Source organism: Molothrus aeneus, chromosome 2 (assembly GCF_037042795.1).
Source record: "Molothrus aeneus isolate 106 chromosome 2, BPBGC_Maene_1.0, whole genome shotgun sequence".
In the NCBI taxonomy this organism is placed as follows: domain Eukaryota; kingdom Metazoa; phylum Chordata; class Aves; order Passeriformes; family Icteridae; genus Molothrus; species Molothrus aeneus.
In genome coordinates this window covers 49724907-49748068 of record NC_089647.1, presented here as the reverse complement: position 1 = coordinate 49748068, position 23162 = coordinate 49724907, and the positions used below count along the sequence as shown (strand labels likewise).

Below are 23162 nucleotides of genomic sequence, written 5' to 3'. Positions count from 1 at the left end.
AGAGATTTCTAACTTCATCTCTTCCCAGCCATTTGTCCGATAACAATAGACTACCAGGAGAGAAAAGACTAGACGCAGAATGCGCTCTTCTTCCTCGGCTCTAGCTAGCACCTGTAACCCCAAACAGCTATGTACCAGCTGAAATCCACATGACGACAGCCCCAAAAGACAACTGGAAATGTTGTTCCTAGCCTGCTGTGCCTTCATTCAGCGGCGGGATGCACCACATGGTGGATGACAGCTTTGTGTCTGCCCCATCTTGCAGCCTCCCCTCCTCCCTCGACACACAGTCGTGCACACACAAAACAGTCTTATGGCTAATGATGCAAACATGAAGTGTAAAGTCTCCTTAATTTGACCCTTGTTAAACTCCTAATTGGATTGAGGCGGTCTCAGACTGGAAAGCAACCCTGGATTATTCAAGAAAGCTTTTACAAAATGAAGACCAAATTACAAAAGGCTTCCACTCTGGCTGCAGGACACCACAAAGAACAGGCAATGAATTGCAGCTGTCACTTAAGTTAAAAATCTAATCAATTGCCTTTTTTTTTTTTAACAGGTAACTTTTTGAACAGTTTCTTCATTGTGATACTCTTCAGAGTGTGCTTGACCCAAATTTAATAAGCTGCTATTAAAGCAGAAGAGCAGCTGTAGAGCAAACACTGTAGAATGATACCGTGCATTCAGGCTCTTAATGATTTTAAAATGACTACAACCATTGCTTCATTCAAGAGGAACAAAGCTCAGGGCTCTTTGCTCAACAATGTCTTAACACAAACTGTCTGAACAGACAGCATTCATTTGTCCTTCATGAACCCAAAAGGTCAGCTGCATTGCTGAGAACATCTCAACAGTTTAATTGTGTTTCTCCTGTAGGAAGACTGAGAGGAGAAACTTGGGGATTCCTTGTGTATGAAAACTAGCCTTTCTTTCCTTTTTTTTTCCCCTCCTTCCAAGGAAATATACAGCTTAAGCACGGAGACAAGGGGTGCATGATATGCAGACAGGTGTAAAACATGAAGTAATTATAGAAGCTCAAATTAGTTCCTAGGCCTGAGGCAAAAAAGAGAACAGTGCCTTGACAAAAGGGAATAGCAAATAAGGATAGCAAACAAAAAATGGCTTGAATGTGTAAATTAGCAAGAAAAATGAGACAGAAAAGCAGCTTTACTCTACTATTATTCACCACATGAGAACAGAGCAGCTGAACATGATCAAGAGGGCTTTGGAGGAGAGAGGCAGGCATCAACACCGAAACGAAGCCAAAGAGTGGCAGCTCCGCACTTTCTAGTCAGTCACTCATTATATGGTGAAGTGCTCTTGAGAAGTGCCTCTTATACTTGACCTATCATATTACTTCTTCTGTAAACACATAATCCCTGCTTGTTAGGTGGTGTCAACACTAGCATTCATTCACTGTGGTAGTCCTTTTGTGTATAGACACTTTAGAAGTGCTGCCAAAACCAAAGAATTGACACCATAATAAAACAATTTGAATTTCAACCAGGTAAACAGATCCTATGAGCTTCTGGGAGATGTACTGTGCAGAGCACTACATCCAGTGTCCCTTATTTGAGACAAAGCTGCTTTCTTATCACAAAACCATTTTTGTGTGTGTGTCCTTTTAGCCAGATTAACAACCACCTAATGATTACCATTAATAAAGGAGCAAGTTTAATAACTGGAATTACAGCCACTGCATCTTATTTGTTTCAGTCATATAGTAAAAAAAACCAAAAACAACCAAAAACAAAACCAAAAACCCCCACCAGAGTTGGCATACTTTTATTATGAGCCAGCTAAGCAGAAAACTTGAAACAACAAATAGTATTTGTGCAGAACTGACCATTTCCTGAATGCAAAGTATTATTTTGCTTAAGCTCACACACAGCCGATAAAACTAGTCAGCTTTTATTATTAAGGTCACACAAAAATCATAAAATCTGTCAGTTTTTATGCCACAATTTCATCCCCTTTAAATTCCAGTTGTATTTCATACAGAAATTTTACACTTCAGTCTTTGTGGGGACTTACATCTGATTATTGTAATTAGATATTTAGACCTTCTACTCAAAGCTTATACCTCTTGTTGTTGAAGCGAGAAAATTCATTCTTAAGAACACTTCCTTTAAACAAGAAGTATAAATAATTGATTCTGTGCTTCTGGGTTGAGACATTCTAGGTAGACTATCAGACTAGCATTTATGAAGAGCTCTGAACAGTTTTGCAGTCTGTAGGACTAAAAAGACGAATCAATCTTTCACTGAACACTTGAAATAATATAAGCAAACTTTCTGCCATACCATCAAGTATCAATGAAACACTACACTAGAAGGGTAGTATTTGGCTGAAATGGCAATTTTTACAAATGAGTCCAGAAAAGGACAAAAGGAAGACTAAGATACATTAGTGCTCCACTTCTCAAATCTGAAGACAGACAGTAGCACTGTATGCATCAAAAGCAGTAAGAAAGCACCATTACAGGCTTGATGTTGCAACAAGGTGACATGATGCATTATTGCAGCCACGTCTAAAAAAATAACATATTATTATGTACACCAATGCCATTATCTTCCTGCCCTTGATTGCCAAGACTTTTTATTGGGTTTTCCTGGTTTGGAGATTTAGCCTATGCTCTTATATACATGTAAATTTTGCAGCTAAATGTATTGTATCCATGCATTGGACTGTACATTCCTGGGAAACCTTGACACCATTCATGTTTGATTCAGGTATTTTGCTGCTTGGTCCCTTTTGAGCACCCTTTGGTCCTCAGCTCTTCCACCTGGGAAGAGGCAAAGTGAAATGTTCCCTCCTGTACTAGCCACTGCATCTTGTTCAAACACCTCTGATTAAATTCTCAGCAGCCTCAGAAGGAACATCAAATGTAAATCTAATTCTCACACCTTCTACCTTTGTCTTTCAGCTGGTGCTTCTCCCAGTCCTAACCCATAAACAGAACTTCTTTCCTATGTCACTGTCTGGTTAGAAATGCCATTTTATACCGACTTCTAAAAAAAGCAGATATACCAGCCACCTATATGACGAAGTAGCCATCTCTATTTATTAGGATCTTTCTATCTTAGGATCTTTTTATCTTTTCCACTATGTCTCCTTTCTATTTACTTTCACAATTTCTTGCATTTGGCAAAATTAGACAGTAAAATGAGGCCAGAATAACATAATTTTTATTTCTCTAAGGCAACTTAGAAATGTGTATCACTCTATAAATACTAAACAAGACCAGTGACAAATAACATAGACCTGTGAATGCAGCTCTCACAAGTTTCATGTATAGTAACATCTATTAAAGAACATACAGCACCATGCAAAAGAAGCAAGTTCAGCACTTTGTACATATACAAAGGTCTTGTTCAGTCCTTCTCATTAGGACTTGATCTAGAAGGTAAAGAAATACCAACCAACGTGTCAATATAATTATCTACACTTCTAAAGGTTTGCCATGAACTTCATTACATGTGTTCCCTCAAAACTTTGGGATTCTCTGTTGTCCCCCTCTTCTCAGATATATTGTTTCCCACTCAGAAAAAGTTTTCCTTTACTGTATAGACTTCACAAGCCTCTGGACAGGTTAACCTTTAGGTCAGTGAAGGATGATGAAGAGACTGCTGTCACTGTCTGGGGCTCTGAGAGCACCTCTTGGAAAACTACTTTATTTGCTTTCACAAAACAATGACTTCTGTCCACAAAAGCAGCAACTACATTGAGGCTGGCTCAGTTCAAGCACAGCCAAGAGTAATTCTGGAGCATGTTGACATTTTACAGCATATTCACATCAGAGTTATCACATGGACCAACTGTGATTGGGTGTACTGGTAGATACTCCTTAAAGCTGGGATTTCTGCTTAGCATGGTATTTATGCGAAGAAGGCCCTACAGTTTCTACTTTATTTCAAACTTCTTTAAGCAAAGAACTACTTCTTCCTCTCTAATTTGTCCTCTGTCCTGATTCCCCACTTTGGAGTTTTATATTGGTTTTTTTTTGTCCAGTCCCTTCAATGAAACAAATTTTACTATAAATTTTTACATTCATTTTGTCTGAAAAGTTTTTATGTCTTTCATTTCAAATTCATTCTTTGATCTCTTTGCCCTGATCTTCAGCTCATTCACTTTTTTTCCTAACCAAAGCACAGACGGTTTTTTTCTTGTTTGTGGTTTATTTCTTCTATTTCACAGAATTTTATAAACTTCACTAAAGTGGTATAAAAGTTGAGGGTTTAATGGAATCACTGTAATATTGACTGAACAACATATATATTACCACAGGGTCAGTGTTAGGTTGGAGTTCAAATTCCTTATGCATTTAGTAAACTCAAACAGGCCAGCATTACAAGCAGTCCAGCACATCCACCGTGTGACTGAACAGCACATAGTAAATAGGGCAAACATTCATTTCTCAGCGATTTTTCAGAATTTCTAGAAAACAGACAGTCCAACTAGGCAGCCAGACCCCACAAATCTAGGCAGCCAGACCCCGGGGAGACTACCAGGGAAAGTGGAAGGTAATGGCTTACCAGGAAAAAGTCTGCTGCTAACACTGGTGAGATTAACAACTTAAAGACTAAAAAAGCACCTCAGCTTCTTGTGTCTAATTTTTGCCAGTTATCACTGCAGGTAGAAATGAGTACTACTTTACTACTATTTCCTAAATACTCATATGAAAAACTATTTTCATGTACCCATACCTAATAAGCATATCATATTCACTAGCCATAGAATGGCATAGCATGAAGAATTCTAGAATCGAGGTGACCTAAATAGTAATTTCTGTCACAAAATTCATGTAAAGCAGCAGAAAAATGGAAATAAAATTAATGCTGCTTACAGAAGAAAGCAAAATAGTACAGAGAATGAAACGACAGCTGCAATTCCCAGTTTTTAGAAGGCCACACTCTGCTCTGAAACAAACTCTTCCAGAGACCATCTTAGACATGAGTTCCTGCATTGAAAGTTTGGTCAGTGCAAAAGAGTGACTGACATGTAAGCTTCACTGACCCAACTACATCTGATGTAATTAGTGTCATCATTTTAGCTAGTGCTTGATTTGAACCATAAGTCTTAAATATTTTATTAAATGTTTAAAATTATATAGAACAGGTGTACTCTGACATAAAGTGAGAAGATTACTCAGAAGCAACACCACACTTGAAAACTGTAATATTTGAATAGCATAAACCCATAATTCCAGTTAACTAGTCTTTAAATTTGTGACAATCTTTCTCCAAGGAAAACAACTGATCATTTTTAGGCATTGTTTTTCTAATATACCAGTCATTGTGCTTTATCACAGTCCTTTAACAAAGAATACACCTTAAAAAGCCTTACAAAACACACAAAATCCTTGTTTTCATCTGTGACATGTATCCTATCTAAGGATTTTAATTATAAGTATGTGATGACAATTTAGCAGGCCTCTTGTAATATCTGGCATGGTAACCAGACTTTATGTGCTTCCCAAAAAATCAAACTCTATCATAATTGTATCATCAGTGAAGCCAAATGCTGGTCAGATTTTATACCACTATAAAAAAAATAAGCATGCAACAATTGTTCTCAGAACCTTTGTATATGTGCAAAGGAGAAAGTTCAGAACAAAGCATAAAGACCAGAACCAAATTCTGCTTATTCAAAACAAGTGGGATGTAACTGCTACTTTATGATACATTTGTTCTCAGCAAACCAGCCAGTTTCCAAATTGTGTGTTTCAACACATATATTATATACACGTAGTCACACTCATGATATACAAACAGCACTTTCACCTTCTGATGATTATTATCTTGGGTACATAACACTGCAATCCACACAAATTCAGAAGAAAAATAAATTAAACCACCATCAGACCTTCTGACACTTTTACCTTCATGGTTATCAAGATCAAAATTAGATGGAAACTCTATTTTGTTTCCTTTCCCAGTGATTCAAAATCCTACTGATTTTGAAAACTGCTACCAATACTATAAACTGCACTATTGAGACAGGTTACAGCACAGGTAAACCTCAGATCTGCCAGTGACCACACCCTCTTGCCTAACATGACAGCTAAGGTGTGTTATCTTACACTATTCACTCCTCAGAACCAGAGAAGAACTTCTCACCCCCAGTGCTGCTAATGTTGTCTTGAGACACCCCAGGTTTTTTCACAAAACAGATTAAAACAATTCATTCTCAATAACACTATTTTTTCTACTCGTGCGGCCAGTAAGAAGGATGTGAACTATATTTTCTAGTCAGTTGTTTTCCCACCTAACAAAATGCTTTTTATTAAATGTATACCAAAACAAGTATTTATCCCTTCTCCTATTCCTACAAGCAGTATTTCAACTTTTAACAGCTCCCTTTTTTGAAAGAAAGAAAGAAAATGTTGTTGAAGTACTGAAAAAAAAAAAAAGTAAAAGTCTTTCAAATCTGGATACAAAGTTGGGGGTGAAAATGGAAGAAACTGATATAACTGAAGACAAATATAACTAAAGACTATTATTACTGAACACTGATGCCAAGATACTTATAAAAACATCCAGCCTCCTTGGATAGCTGTGAATTGGGTACATGAAGTGACAAACCTTGAAGCTTCTGTGCACACCATTCCTCTGTGATTTCAGAGGCATGTAAGCATCTTGGAAAAAAGGTTTTTAGAATCATCCTGGTAAAAAAAAAAAAAGTATGAATATTTCTTGTATAGTGTATGAGTCCCACTAATATCAGTGGATTTACTTGCCTGAGAGCCTGGTAAGTCAAGATGAATTAGGGAGAGAATGATAGATCTAAGGTTAAATAAAGGTTGACACCCAGGCTTCAGTATTGGATTTTTGTTGTTGTTGCTTTATGAAATCCGCAAAGCTACAAGGTATTTTCTTCCAACTTTTAAATCCATCTTTCCAAAAAATATCCCCACCTATCAAAACTCAGATTGCATAATAACATCTGCTTTGCTAAAAGGTATGAAGGGAACCCAACCTTAACTTATGGGGTTTAGAGAAACTGTGCCATTTAACAGCAGTACATCTAAGTGTGTTACTACAAGTCTGGAAAGAGTAAATGATTAAACAGGAGCCATAAAAAAGCCAATATCCCTAAAGTTACAGATCCCATTTATAATTTCAATCTGACTCTATATTTTTAAACAGATGTAGCCAGCCAATATCTTTGTAATTAGTCTGTGGTACTCTGAATAGCAAATTTTCTCTGATGGACTCAATACCACATGCTCCCGTACATGTCTAAAGTGGAGGGCACAATATACCATTTTATAGAACTCTCAGGAATCAGACAGGAGCAGAATAAATCACTCTGTGAACAAGCTGTGTACCAGGCTTCATTAGTTATAATTACCCCCAAAATATGCTCAGCAGAATGCACACGTGTCATCTGGGAGTGACACACAATAGAGTGGGCAACTTATAAACTCCTCCAAGCACAGAAAGAGTCCATAAAACAACTGGCTTGTGCATTTGGATTCATGTGATAACACCTCCTATTGCATAAGCCACCAGATGACACAGATGGGGCAAATCCAAACAAGGAACATTTCTTTTGTATAGGCATTGGACTTCATTTGATGCCTGTTCAACCAACAAGCTGAGAAAGCTGAGGATGAATCACTAGATCTTTGTCTTTTTCATTTCCCAGATTGTGCTACACTTGCTAAAAATAATAAAATGTATAGTTTTAAATACTTTGAACATAATGACCTACAGAAAAGAAACACAGTGCAGCAAAACAAGACAGGGTGTTAAATTTAACATACTTAGACAAAAACAAACACTTGTCTCCAAACTTCAAGACGAAATATTTCTACTATAATATTAACCCCCATCTCCCTTTCACACATCATATTACCAAAAGAGGTAAGTGCTGACTGAAGGTCTTTGAAAACACCCATATCAACAATCAAATCCATTATTTTCTGGAGAAAGTAATATTAATTAATATTATGTTCATTAATCAGATTATCTTTCCTTTAATGACTACCACTGAACCAAACACATTGTAATTATTGCAACATTGATCTCAACTTCCTCTGTAAATTTGTACATTTTTTTCTTCCTCCCATACTTTCTGCAAATCATAGTAAGTTTTTTTGTCTGGGACACTCCTCCTATTCTCTTTCCATCCATATAGGATAATGCTCCTGGTCATCTCATTAAAAGTCCTTCCAGATCTTTTCTGTAGTTTTCTATTATTGTCCACTGCTGTGGAGATGTTCCTGAAAATACTGGCGTAAGTACTTGTTTACTGCAATAAAAATAGGCTCTAGCTCAAAGGGAAACTGATATCCATATGAAGTTCACTGCAGAGACAGATTAAATGGCAAATATTCTAGTTAAACATGCTCATATATGTCAGCATTTTAATATAAACATGGAAATATATATTGCTTGGGTGTTACATGTGTAGGATAGTGCATGTGTACATATACTGACATGACTGTGCCTATGCCTATTCACTTTTGTATTCAAGTGTATAAACACATGGAAATAGACTCACAGAAAAACATGGACAGATGTATGTGCACACACTCAAAAAGTACCCTACACCTTTGGGTGGCATAGTCAGCGCTTGTACTGTGTTACATTTCTGGCTTGCTGTAAAGAACTATGTAAAATCTCCACATCTGTTAGCTACTTTCAAGACAACTCAGGAAGCAACTCCAAACCTCTGACTGTAGAATATATTTAAATTAGCAATATTAACCACGTGACACTGAGTTCTGTGAAACCACTCCTACCCACAAAATAGATACCCAGTAATTTTTACAGAGTGGAATCTAGCTAAGTTCACAGACTTAGAGTGGTAACATGAGCTGCCACAGAGAGAGCTGAGTATATCCACAATACCTAAGATCAATTAAGGTCTATTACAAATAGCATCCATTAACCTGTAATCTGTCAGATCTGTGCATCAGTAACACTGTGTGGATGTAAGCAAGGACAGAATTTGTCCCACTTGGCCCCATTTCTGTGTAGTGCAACCGAGAGGTCAGCTTCAGCATTCATGCATTCAATGCCCGCGAACTCCATAGAGTGCTCACAGACACAGAGGCAGCAATTTCCTATTTTTAAAAGATCAGAGAAGCAAAAACGATTCTTGAATATGAGTGCTATGGTATTATTTGAAGTCACTGCCTTCTTATAATTTTCCCCCTTTTAAAGAAACAGATATTGAAACTATCCCAGCTAATAATTTCATTCTGACACTTGAGTTTAAAAGGTTAAGTTACTATCTGAAGAAAGGTAATCTGACTGCCTTTCATAGCAGCCTGCAAGCTCTGCAATCTGCATAGAGAGGGGCATTTGTCATCATTAGCTGAGCAGTGACAGCTGGCACCTAGGGTGTCCCAGATTTAAGAAGTGGCGAAGGCACTCTTTTGCCTTAAGTTGCCATCAAGTATAGCATGTTTCATAAGGAGCAATATTTTCTTATTATTATAGAGCATGAAATAACAGCAGTGAATGCATCTGTATTTTTTTCATCACAGAGAACTGGCTGATATACCATTAGCAGTTGCCTTTAGACAGCAAGACACCAGGTTTATTCTGTGAGCAAATATCCAATTCATGTCACTTGAAAATAACTACAATTGGCTTAAAATTAGGGCAGTATATTTTCTTTCAGAGATATTTCAGACTGATTGATTTGTAGATTTTATTCATGGACATGACAAATAGTGAATAAAACACAGTTTTTAACTACAGGTATAGTACTGTCACTCCAAGCTAGGAGTGCCTAATTGCTTAAAACAGACAGGTTATTAGATATAGGGAAAAAAATAGTCCTACGCTGGCATACAAGCTAATGCAGTATATTAATGCTCTGAAAGAGTACCTGATGGAGCACTATTTTAATAGCAGCTTTAGAAACTTAAAGTATATTCTCATAGTGTATTTAATAACTAAATTTCATTAAATATATTTTTTCAAAACAGTTCCACAAAATTTTGCAAATGTATTCATATTTAAGTGTGTGTTTAATAAATGGAATGGGTTAGAAGTCTAGGAAAAAAGTTGTTTTCATACCACCATCAATAATTCAATCTATGAAAGGTTGAATAAATGGTTTATAAACATTAAGAGATCCTGACTTGGTTGTTTTTACAAAAACAAAATACAAAACTAAAAATTAATATACCTTGACACGAAACAAACAAAAAAACAAACCCTAGCAAAACAATCAGCTAACATAAACCAAATAAAATTTAAAAAGCAAAGACAAAAAAACCTCATTTCTCCACAGTCTCTCAAGTTTGGAAACATAATCCATAATGCTAGATGTTGCATTATTATGTAAAATAGTTTTTCACAAATAAAACTAATTTTTGTGTTAATGTAAAATCTATGCAAATACATGCAGTCATTTATCAGGGAAGCTGACAAGCATTCCATATTGGAGAGGGAAAATGAAACTGCCTCAAGAATAGAGGCAATTAATTATTTCTGTATTTTCTCTTCCTCTGTCTTGAGGCACAGAAGTTATCCATCCAGTTAAAACAGCAAATGAAATAAAGAGATTTTTTTTTATTTAAACACATATGGCTTTTGCCTGCAATACTGATCACCACAAGGTCTACAGATGCCCGTGGCTAAATTGTACACTGGCAGATGCACACAAGGGAAAACTGTGTTAATGCAGCGTGGTGAACAAAACAAATGAAGAACTGAATTTTGGGGGGTGGGGATAGAGAGGACTTTTTTACCATGTTGAAATACAGTTTGCCTACAAAGGGTGGATTAGCTTAGACATAGATTTAGCCTAAAAAGTTTCTTTTCATCCCCTATGTCAAAAATCTGAATATACATACAGAAGAAAACTTTCATGTAGATGCTTGCAGTTTTCTAATGTACAGATTATAAATAATGGGCTTGCAAAGATAAATGGTTATATTATTTCATCTTTACAATTAAGGACTAATAATACATAATGAATGTACTCACAGAATATAATGAGAAAATTGTTGTCCAACATACTTGCTGTCATTTTTTAGCTCTTTAAAGAAGCAATGTCTTGAAGTGTAGGTGAAAATGGCAAGCATTACGGCACAGCCTAGCATATGCCATATACTCGTCTGTGCTTCAGAGGGCTAGTAAGAATTCTGCACTTAATAATTGTTCCTTTTGATAAAGTTATTTTAAAAAAAAAAAAGTGAAAATTGAACCCAGTTTATTCCTGGAAATAATTTGCAGAGGAAAACAAGAAATAGAATTGGTAAAATATTTACTGAAAATAAGATAGAACCATGTTGATCACAGTAATTTCTCCCTCAGTAGGCCTGTATGGACTGCATTACCCCATTAAAATCAGTATTGATCTTAAAAAAAGAAGTAAAAACCCCACAACTTTTCCCCTGAAAGTTTCCCTTAATTTTACAAAATAATTATTTTGTATCAAGTAAACCAGTAAGTAAGTAAGATTCATAAACGTGAAGTCATAAAGGTATCTCCTTTGCCTCATCTAAAACTAAGAAGTCTTAAGAGACAGCACTGTCACTACCCTAACAGCTACACTGCAAATTTTTATCTTCTTTTCAACAGCACTAATATATTGTAAATGATAACTTTTTAAAAGGCAAAATCTATTTCAACTATCAAGAAAAATTGATAGTAATATTCGTTTCAGATAAACAGATATTTCCACAAGGTAATATTTCTCTTTCAATAGTTTGATTGGGTATTTATGAAACTACAAGACTACATGTTATTTCTATAGCCTTTCTCATTTCAGGGACATCAGCACTATGCCACACAGGATCTACTTCTTTATATTCTGTCCTAGAGCTGGCCTAAAAGCTGGAAGGGAAAAGTAGGAAGGACAGTAGGTTATGTAGGTTAAATTTTCAAATTCAAGTAAGAAGGCAACTGGAGTGATTTGCTGCCCTTAATAGGAGGCTCAAATTTCCCCTAGATAAAATATTGTGTTCTACAATGACAATGTTCCACCAGTAAAAAAAAAATAAAAGTTCAGAGTGGTGGTGGGAATATATTTTAAAGGCCAAAAGATCTAAGTATCATATTTTTCCTGAGAAGATCTCACCTCTTCTTCCTTAAATAATAAGTTGGTTGACATGTTTCTATTACAGTTATAGTTAGGATATTTTTAGGAACAATAAGTATTCTTAGCGAGTAGATTGCTTTTATTTAAGACTGCTAAAATACTGTGTAGCTTTACGGAGGTCAGAAATAATTCTGAATATGTGAAAGTAGATGAAAAAACAGAGATTCTGAAAGCATAATCTTTCATCTGTTTCTCTGAATAACCTCACCCTCCTCAGAAGGGCTTTAGAGTGTACTGGGGGGGAGGGGGGCAGGGGGGCATTTTTGTGAGATTATGTTGTTAAAATATGGACAAAACAAGAAGATATTTTAACACTATGGCTAAAGCACGATGAAATTAATAGGGAAGTGCTGCTTGACAGAAGTGTAGATATTTGAGCCAAAAATGTATTTCCTCACCAACACATGCATTTGATGCATTATATATTTTAGAGGCTCACTGTATCTCATCCTCTTCAAATGTTAACCTCCAAGTGTTCTGGCCCTGATCCTACCCATGATGTCACTGGTGCTTTTAGGCTCACAGAGAAGTGCATGGGCAGTTATTTGCAGCATCAGGGCCTTCATAAGGTTCAACGAAACTTATTAATCACTTACAACCAACTCACTCAACTCCTCCCTTCACTGTTATTTGGAAAGAAAATATTGGAGAGCTATACACTACATTAAAACTAGAAGTCTGCATTGAAATATGTTAGGTATGTCCATCCATAGCTAAATCAAGATGAAATGAGTTACACAGGTAATTTACCATACTTGTGTAATTGCAAAGAGAGAGGGCAAATTTCATTTTGAGTTGGAGGGACATAAGATGCAGCATGAAAATTAGTAATAAATACATAATATGATCAAATGTATACAAAAAATGGTGCTTATTTATAACTTCCTATGGCCAATATTCAAATGTCTTCTGCTAATTCATTGCCAATAAGCAATGTCTTCTGCTAATTTCAGTATCTTCAGCAGCTACTGATGAGTTGATGTAGTTTAGTTTGATAGTCAGTATGAAACCAGCTTACAGAAAAACACCAGCCACAAAATTAAGCCTGTTGAAGACATACCACCCTCCCATTTTGACTGGGCTAATAAGATGCTGAGTTGCCCCTAAGACATAGCATATTGTGTGATGCCATAATTTATATAACGATGTATTTCAAATGCTCCCATTCTTCAATCTCAACTTACATTTTCTAACACTCTAGTCCTCTCTTGTATTCCAGGGCTGAAGTTACTGAGGGGAAAGATTAGTTTAGACATGAAGTCTTCAGAAGCTGCTCATCCAACACATACAGCTTTATCTTCAAGGGCAACGTTCAATATTCTCAGCCACTTAATCATATACAGCAATAGGAAGTAAATGAGAGTTCTGCAGTGTTGGATGGCCCACTACAGATGCAATAGATTAAAAGGCACTAATCCCCACTGATTACACACTCTTCTAGCAGTTCAGCAAAAAAAAGAACATTCTCCAAGCTAGAGATCTTAAAAAAAAACCGAAACAAACCCAATGTTGGACTACTTAAATAAAATGCTGTACTATAAGGAATGTCTGGATTTGGAGAAGCTGACGGATAAGTGAACAAAATGAATAATTCAATGGATTTTTTTTCCTGCTTACATGTTTCTTCAGTTCCAGCCAAAATCACAGTTGTGCAAGCTCCGTGTTTACTTTTGAGACACAACATTTTAGAGAAAATAAATCAATTACTGTTTTTTCCCTTAACAGATTGCAGATTAGAGGAATGTAAAGCATTAACAGTTCATCTGTATGACCTAAAATGACCAAATCCAACAGTAATGCAAATTCTCTTCATGTTTTTCTTTAATTTCTAATAGAAAGCAAACACATACACATAAAGTTTAACACTAATGAATGCCAATTGTGTACTGTAAAAGGGACTATGTCATAATTTCTAAAAAAAAAAATTTAAAACATTTGCAAAGAACTGTTCACAACAGAGGAAAAAATGCTTGTGTACCAAAAGATGCAGAACTTGATACCCACAGGTCTTAGCAATGAAGTGTACAAATTTATTAAAATTGAAAGATTGCAAACATTATAGTAACTTACATCTGAACTTTTCATTTGTTCCTAAATTTGAAAGCGGAGGCAAAAAGTAAACTACAAAATAAGAATACAGTAAATTGAAGGTACCGTCAACTTCTATCACACACACAAAGAAGATGCTGCCTATTTTATAAAATGTGACACATATAGCAAACCCAGCACAAATATCTGTCTTTAGTTTTCTTACTTGAAAAAAAAAAAAGTGAATTTATTGTTGCTGGCAGGATGATATGGATGAAATAACCAGGAAGAACTGAGGGGGGGAAGGGGAAAAAGAGGAGCCAAGAAATCAGATACATTCAATGAGCCTTCAAACTTACTTCAGCAGTAGGGATAAATAATTTAATCAACTCAGCTTCATTCTTTTTCTTCCTACCTCCCTAGTGCAATTGGCAGATATTAAAAAATAAAACTTTAAAATTCATGAGCAGTTGTGTGTGGAAGAACTATCACTATATAATAAGAAATGTAAAGTGATATCCATGCAAGCCCTTTGTGTAGATATGCATCTGCAAGTACATTTTAACTCACACTTTTCACCATATGAAAAAGAAATTATTGGTTAAATTTATATGCATGGCAACTTTTTTTTCTTTTTTTTTTTTTCCCTAAATTGCAATTTGGGGTTGGGGGCAAATACAGATTTTCAACAACATTTGGCTTTTTGGCTAACGTGAGCACTATAGGCAATGTAGTTTGAAAGATTTGATATAACAAGCAGAGTTCAACAAATATTGTTATAGTACCCCCTAATTAAGGGAAATATCTGGAAAACAGCAGTTTGGAAAAAGTCACCAATATCATATGGCACCATTATCAGGACAAATGATCAATCATCATTTTAATGAGGTGACTTTAATCCCGATTTTCCAAAACAACTTAATACTCAATAAACTCAGTAGAAATAAAATTCATTGCTGAAAAGGTGTTCCATTTGTAGTTTACCAAGGATGCATTAATAACTACAGAGAAAAATTAACTGAAGTGATCAGAGCTTTGAAAAATATCTATATTTTTATATCATATATAGTCATATAGATAATAATTTTCGATGTCTAAACCAAACTGACTTCTTGTCACGGTAAACGATTGGGTCACTTCACCAGTCACATTTCAGTGGTGTCTGTGATGCCTAAAAATACAAATTTTTAAACTATTAAATGTTTGGTGTGTGAAATGAAATGATGGAGTGGAGTTGATAGTGACCTTCAGTGTTAAACGTCACCTAATCAAGCCTAAATCTAATATTTCTCATAGCAATCGAGATACAATGAATACGTATAACCTTGCATTTCTTGGTATCATAGCTTAATCTTAGCACTACACATTGAAAACTCTTATTTAGTATCTAAGATGTAATTTTTGCTTAAATTAATTTTGCCACGTCATGAATGTTATGACTTCTGACAGCTTAAAGGTACGACCTTTCCACTTTTGCCTTTGGCAGCTGGAATTGCCAAGCTAAAACCCAGGGGGCAAAAAGAAGCAAAACCTGGCCCGGAACATCCCCACCGCTAACGTGCAGCTCTGAGGCTCCTGCATCCCTGGGAAATTGAGGGGTGCCCCCACCGCAGGAAAGGGCTGTTCCCTCGGCGGAAAGGGAAGAAGGGACAACCTTTTGTCCGCCTGCTGTAACTTTCGGTTTTACCCGGCGCTGCTCTGTGACCCTGTGGGAAAGGGGCTCTTTGACATTTCCATCCCAAAGAAGCCGCCCCCGACACGGCAGCGCCGGCAGTGTCGAGCCGGACGGCTCCGGGAGCAGCAGCCGCCGCCCGGGGCGGGAACCGGGGCCGGACTGGGGCCGCCGCGGGCCTTCCCCGCACCAGTCGGTCCCCGGGACACGTCTGCCGGAGTTGGTCCCGACTTGAGCGCTTTTCCTTCCTGTGTACAGCCCAGCCGTGCCCTGCTGCGGCCAAGGCCGCCCCGGGTCTGAGGGCACGGCGCGACCGGCATCGCCCCCGGGCCCGAGGGGCGGGCTGGGTCGTGCCGGGCCCCATCCTGGGGCAGCGGGGCGGGATGTGCCGGGCCCGAGAGGTGCCTCCCCTTCCCCGCCCGCCGCCGGGGCCGGTGGCGGTACCGCCGAGCCGCCACTGCGTGCGCCGGCCCCCGCGGAAGGGGGAAGAGGGAAAAGGGAAGAGGGAAGAGGGCCGACCTTCGCCCCCGCCGCCGAGCAGGTTGCCCGCGCAGCCGGGGGCAGCCGCCGGTAGGAGCGGCGGGGAGGCGCCCGCCCGTGCCCTCGGAGCTAGCCCGAACTCCTGGAAGCGCCTGCTCCGGGAAGGCTGGGGCGGCCAGCCCCCGAGCTCGTAGCGCCGCGGCCGCGCACGCCACCACCCCGCAGGGGAGGAGAGAGGGAGGGAGAGAGAGAGGCGGCAGCCCCGGGCCGGCGCAGGGACGGCGGCAGCGCTCCTCGGCGGCGGCTCGGCAGGCCCCGGCACCGGGAGCTCTGCGCCGCTGCCACCGCCGGTCCCAGCGCGGCCGGGGGGAGGCACGCGTGTCCCGGCCGGGAAACTGAGCGGAAGAGGGAGAAAGCCCGGGAGGAGACTGCCTCCTCTCCGCCCCAAAGAGCCAGAAAGTGATCTCCCTTCTCCCGGCTGCGGCCGAGAAGAGGTAAGCTGCTTCGAGACGACCGGTCACCTGCAGTTTTTCAGCGACAGCACCAGCCCTGCTCAACTCATGAGCAGGAAAGGATTCCGGTCGGCTTCCTCCTCGGGAGCGGCACGGGAACACCCATATAACCGCTAGACCGAGGGAGCCAAGCGCGCGGTCACAAATCCTCCGCTATGTGCAATAAAGTTGGTCGCATTCGTACGCTGAATAAATGTCGTGAAATGTTCTTTGTGGTATGACTTCTCCTCAGCGACTGAGATGCCCGTGACAGTCACTTTAGGAAAAGTTAATGGGTCAGTAGTTTAAAGATTTCAAGCGATCAAAAGCTTTGGCGGTTTTTTTTTTTTTTTTTGCTGTTGTTGTTTTATATATATATATATATATATATATATATATATATATATATATATATATATATATATATATATATGTATATAATTTAGGGCTCTCTTGAAGTGAAGCTCAGTAAATGCTGTGAAGCAGAAGAGCTTACCACTCCAGCTTATTTGCAAATAAATGTCCCGATTACCAACACTTAAGTACCGAAGGCGAAATTTGCTAATTACACATCACACAGGCGAAACCCCAAACTGTCAGACAAGCAAGCCAGCATGTTTGCAGTCGCTAGCGTGCCTCCCGTGTGCACATTTACTAAGCGCAGCTTGCTAGCACAGCTCGCTGTACGATAAATCCTCCAGGTTTGAAATTAATAGGTACTTATAGTGCGTCTCGAAAAGCAGCCGAACATCCACTCCTCACAACATATCGGAGAGCAATACAGAATATAAAAACGACGCTAAGAATTGGCAAAGGAGATTTACCGTCTCTATCTGCTACTTGATTTTTGGAAGGGACGTGAAAAAGACCTGACAGATATGTTTAGCGATTGATTCTCCCTTCATAAGGTACAAATACAAAAAGCAAGGCAGAGACAATACCGAAATGCATTAAACCTCAAAATCGATTAGAGCCCGTCAGAAGATCCTTTAAAACAATACAAATCGTGGACTTCTGAGCAATATTTTATTCCAAAGAACACTAAATTTGCCGTGAATCCGCTGCCTTGTTCACTGGCCGGTTCACGAGAGAAAAGAAAAATTCCAAACCTACTTCTCGCTTGCAGTTACAGATAACTATCAGGAGGAAAAGGACAGCGTGATGTGACGCCGAGTGGGGGTTAATGAATTTACGCCTGTGCTCCTGCCTGAGCGAGCCCGGTCTGTAGCTCCCTAGTTGATGGATGCCCATTAATACACCTGCATTCACGTCCCGGCCATGAGGAGGCACGCAGGGATTCAGTACGGAGCGGCACAGTTTTGCCAAGTCCTCTCGAAACGTCAATACCCTTCAAGTTACACCCAAAGGAGAGCGATTTCTCTTGATTTCCGAGTGTACAGAGGACCGGGGCGGCTTTCTAGCCGGTAACCTTCTACCTTTCTATATGTGCCTGCGTGTGCGTGTGTGTGTGCGTGTGGCTGTGTATACATATCTATCTCCTAGAGAGGGATTAATTAGCCGGGTTCGAGCTGAAAGAGGCTGCAGTGACGAGCCCAGTGGCGATTGGCCGCCCGCCTGCCTGGCCCTGCCTTTATAATTTCCACACGAGTGCATCTGGGCTCTTATACAAACCAACAGCCAGCTTCTTCTGACATACACACACGGCACTTTTTTCCACCATCTGATTAACCGCCCTGCATACACACGGTGATTACTACGGGAAAACATAAATAAATACGAAGAGGTTTTATTATTTTGACTACTGGAACCCTCGCTGTGTCTCAGTGCAACTTTTGTTTTTTCTTGCTGCTGGGAAAGGTGCTGCTCTCGATGCTTTCCTCTCACTCACGGACCCTTTAAAAAAAGGGGAAGGAAAAATATCGCCCCCTCCAGTCCCCCGCCCGCTCCCCCTCCCTTCACCCCCCCGCCACACACACTTCAAGACGGCTGATCTAAAAAAGCAGGAAGAGAGCATCTGAGGAGCAGCAGCCCCGGCGCATTTTGAAAAACATTTGTTACATTTCAGAGTGCGGCAGCCTGTTTCTCCTCTGAAGTTGGCTCCAGCCATAGCAGCCGCATTGGATCCCACAGCCTATTGCGAGACTCCGGTATACAATCCGGATCTCTGCCCCAACATGATCGCGGCCCAGGCCAAGCTGGTGTATCATTTGAATAAATACTACAATGAGAAATGCCAAGCCAGGAAAGCTGCAATCGCCAAAACGATCCGAGAAGTCTGCAAAGTGGTGTCGGACGTGCTGAAGGAGGTGGAGGTGCAGGAACCTCGCTTCATCAGTTCCTTGAACGAGATGGACAATCGCTACGAGGGGCTGGAAGTCATCTCCCCCACGGAGTTTGAAGTCGTGCTGTATCTGAACCAAATGGGGGTTTTCAACTTCGTGGACGACGGCTCCTTGCCGGGCTGCGCTGTGTTAAAGTTAAGCGACGGGCGCAAGAGGAGCATGTCCCTCTGGGTGGAGTTCATCACGGCGTCTGGCTACCTCTCCGCTCGCAAAATCCGGTCCAGATTCCAGACTCTGGTGGCTCAAGCCGTGGATAAGTGCAGTTACAGAGACGTGGTAAAGATGGTGGCGGACACCAGCGAGGTGAAGCTGAGGATCAGGGATCGGTACGTCGTGCAGATCACTCCAGCGTTCAAGTGCACGGGGATCTGGCCGCGGAGTGCTGCGCACTGGCCGCTTCCCCACATCCCCTGGCCGGGACCCAACCGGGTGGCGGAGGTCAAGGCGGAAGGCTTCAACCTCTTGTCCAAGGAGTGCCACTCTCTGGCCGGCAAGCAGAGCTCGGCCGAGAGCGATGCCTGGGTGCTGCAGTTCGCGGAAGCTGAGAACAGACTGCAGATGGGCGGCTGCAGGAAGAAATGCCTCTCCATCCTCAAAACCTTACGGGACCGTCACCTGGAGCTGCCGGGCCAGCCCCTGAATAATTATCACATGAAGACTCTGGTTTCCTACGAATGCGAAAAGCATCCCCGCGAATCGGACTGGGACGAGTCGTGCCTGGGGGACCGGCTCAACGGGATTTTACTGCAGCTCATCTCGTGCCTCCAGTGCCGGAGGTGCCCGCACTACTTCTTGCCCAACTTAGACCTCTTTCAGGGCAAACCTCACTCGGCCCTGGAAAACGCGGCCAAACAAACGTGGCGACTGGCTAGGGAAATACTTACCAACCCGAAAAGTTTGGAGAAACTTTAGAGAGTAACTATAAAAGCGGCCTGACCGATAAATCTGCTAATTTCCCGATGAAGTTTAAGATGCCTGTTTGAAAAGTCATATATTTCCACTTGACAATGCAAATAATATTCTCTTTTAAAAAGGAATATAGCTTAGGCTCTTCACAAAGAAAAGCAAATGAGAACAGCAAGCATCGTTCCTCTTCGTCACAGTTTTGCAGTTCCCCGTGGGGGAAAAACAAAAAGAAAGAAAAAAAAAAAAAAAGAAAGAAAAAAAATGAAAAAATGAAAGTGTGTTACCTGGAAAGGAAAATTGGCCGTAATTTGATTGTGACCATTCTGCCTAAAAACGGTACCAACGGATTATAACAAAACCCGGTATTTTTATGTAAACCTTCTGTGAGTAAAAGCTATTTGGATATGCCACCTGAACAAACCCTAATGTACCTTTTAATTTGTATCAAATATTGTGATCTCACATTGTCTTTGAAATTGTGGATGTTGGTGTTTTGTGATTTGGTGAACAGAAGTTAAATTGCCATTTTGGATACTTCAAGGACATTTTCTGCTAAAAAGAAGATACCATTTTAAAAGGTAGATTTTATCACGGTACTTTTGTTAATTGTCTTTTGAAGTGTCTGAACTTAACAAGTTTACATTTCTCGTTTCATATATATTGCTTGTTCTATTTCTAACATTCCATAAATATACTTGAAATGTTATTTAAATATATTCAAAAGAAATTTGGATTCTGCTTATATAATAACGCTTGAATATTGGAATTATATATTTGAAAATGCACTTGAAATACACTGGATAATTACTTTTTGTGATTTAGATTTTAATTTCTGTTGCTGATTTATTTAATTACAAGCTAATAAATGAAGTAAAATGCATATGGGTAAGCGTTTCAATATCGGATCAAGTTTTTCACTTGAAAAACAAGAGGCAGCTATGTTTTGCGGATTTTTCCTTTCTGTGGATAGTTGTTTAAGTCCTGTAAAGCAGAAAACTTAAGGACAGAGTCCTGACTTTTCATTTGGAATAGTTTTGTAGAATAGGGAAATATTGGTTGTACAAGCATATTGGAATTTAACTCCAGACCACCATCAGCAGCTGTCAGACACCAGCGTACTTATTAATACAGTTACACTTTTTCAGCCGTCAGGAAAGAAGTCTGTTTTGAAGGGTTTATTGTACGGTGCTGTTGTGTTTCTGCTGGCTTTTGAACAAAGCCGAGGAAACACAACGTATCTGTGAAGCAGTGTTTTTAGCAAGCAGCGATCCTGACACAACTAGCAATTTGGTGCAGGTACTAATAAAGCAGAAAATAAAATTCATAGGTGAGAGCCAGCACCAATAAAGTGAACAACAATATTACTTCTGACCTACAAATCCGTTACGAATGTGATAAGATTGCCAGCTCCACTCCCAGAAATCAAGCCCCTCAGCTCCCAGGGCAGTCAGAGGGAATAACATGTGCGTGCTTACAAAACTGCACGCAATCCAAAGCCGCCCGTCTATATCACACTGCCTGGTCCTTCTCAGGGTGCATTTCTTTAAAAGGGCTTTTAAATCAGAACGCAAATTAACAGCGCGGATTTTGACAAGGATCCTAATAGTCAACAAGTGCTGAAAGAGGCCGATCTCCTGTGTGACACCCACTAGCAGCTATTTCCAGTGGGTGCACTTTAGCGAAACTGTTATACCCAGAGATTCTGACAGAAACTTTTTACCCCGGCACTGCGAAGAAAGTTCCGAGTTTGACAAATTATTCACCGAAGAGAAATCACTTCATTGCAAACATATTCAGACGAGGAGTTTTCTTGGAAATTATTTATAATATTTCTGCATTAAAAAACCCCAACCCCAAGGTCTTTGTAAAAGTACCTCTCCTATTTCCTCTCTTCCAACATTTTCCAGAGCAATAGCAAAGGAATAAAGCAAGAGCGATAAGAATAAAAAGACATGCAGACGAGAGGAGCGCCCTGTTAGACATGTCCCTTCTGTCTGCCCCCTCCTCCCCCGCGTGGCATCCCCCGCGCCGTTCCCGCGGGGAGAAAGCCACGCAAAGGTTTCCGCTCAACTCACGCACCCCTCCCTGCTCTGTTGCGGCTGGGCTGGAGGTTTTCACGGAAGGGAGGGGGAAGTGGGGCGGCGCTGGGGAATTGGTAGTAGTAAATGACTTCAGAAAAAAACAGAACTTTCCCAGGAACCAAGTCCTCGGTACATGTCTATTCCCCCCTCCCCCCTTTTCTTTTCTCCCCCAGAAAACAAGCATTAACTTTCATTTCAGCAGTTACAAAGTGTTTACAAAATGCGCCGTATTTTCTTACGTAGAAACTAACGTTTTTGAAATAACGGGATTCTCCGAGAACCTCGGAAGGCGTAAAACCCTCCGCTGTGTCTCGGGAAGGCTGCGGGCTAGGACTGCTGCTCCCTCCAGGGATTTCAGAGCAATTGGCTTAACTACTAAATCTGACCACGTTCATACAAAGGCACCGCGAGAAAGGCTGCTGGAAAACGCGTACGCTGCCGTAATAGAGGATTTAACATCATTAATACATTGCGCTTTTTTTTTTTTTTTTTTTTTTTAATGCAGCGAAAGGCGGCAGACAGGAGCGGAGTTTGGAATGAGGGGGCGGCCCCGGCGCACGTGTGCCGGGATCGGGGACAGGAACCGAGACCGCGCCGCCCGCCCGCCCGCACGCCGCACTCACCTTGGGGTCGATCTTCTTGAAGGCCGAGTCATCCTCATCCACCTCGAAGTAGATCTCTGTGGTGGTGATGGAGAGCGTCCCCTTGGCCACCACCACGGGGGCGATGAGCTGTGCCGGCGTGCTGAGGACCACGGGGCCTGCAAGGCAAGGGCAGCGGCGTCAGGTTGGAGGCGCCCGGCCGGCCCATCCCGGTGGCCCTTCCCTCCGCCGAGCCAGCGCCCGGCGAGCCCCCTCGTAAACCCAGTTTGTAAACGCCGTGTTCATTCCCCTCCTGCCCGCGGCCAGCGCTTTGAACTCCGCGGCTGGGGCACAAGCGAGTTTGTGAGCTCCGGGGTTGCGAGATAAATCACAGCAGCGAAATTCAGAGGGGTTAGGGTGAAAAATAGCTGCCTTTTAGAAGAAGGTCCCCTCTCTTTTCATGCCCTTTTGCTCCTCGTTAACGCTATCACTGTTTATGTGCGATAGCGGCGGCTCGTTCCACACCGCTTCGATCTGGCAGCCCGGGGTCC

General features: G+C 40.8%; 2 protein-coding genes across 6 annotated transcripts in view; one reads left to right on the top strand and one right to left on the bottom strand.

Annotated features, from left to right (window-relative positions):
- NBEA (neurobeachin) overlaps positions 1-23162 on the bottom strand; it is a 458842-nt gene that overhangs the window by 127073 nt on the left and 308607 nt on the right. For all 5 annotated transcript variants that reach the window (XM_066544903.1, XM_066544904.1, XM_066544902.1 and 2 more), the window contains one exon: positions 22654-22790. In XM_066544903.1, coding sequence (XP_066401000.1) covers positions 22654-22790 — 137 coding nt within the window. The remainder of the gene's footprint in view (positions 1-22653; positions 22791-23162) is intronic.
- Positions 18392-20829, top strand: MAB21L1 (mab-21 like 1). The gene has a single exon (XM_066571056.1). The coding sequence runs from the start codon at positions 18876-18878 to the stop codon at positions 19953-19955; it is 1080 nt and encodes a 359-aa protein (XP_066427153.1). The 5' UTR covers positions 18392-18875; the 3' UTR covers positions 19956-20829.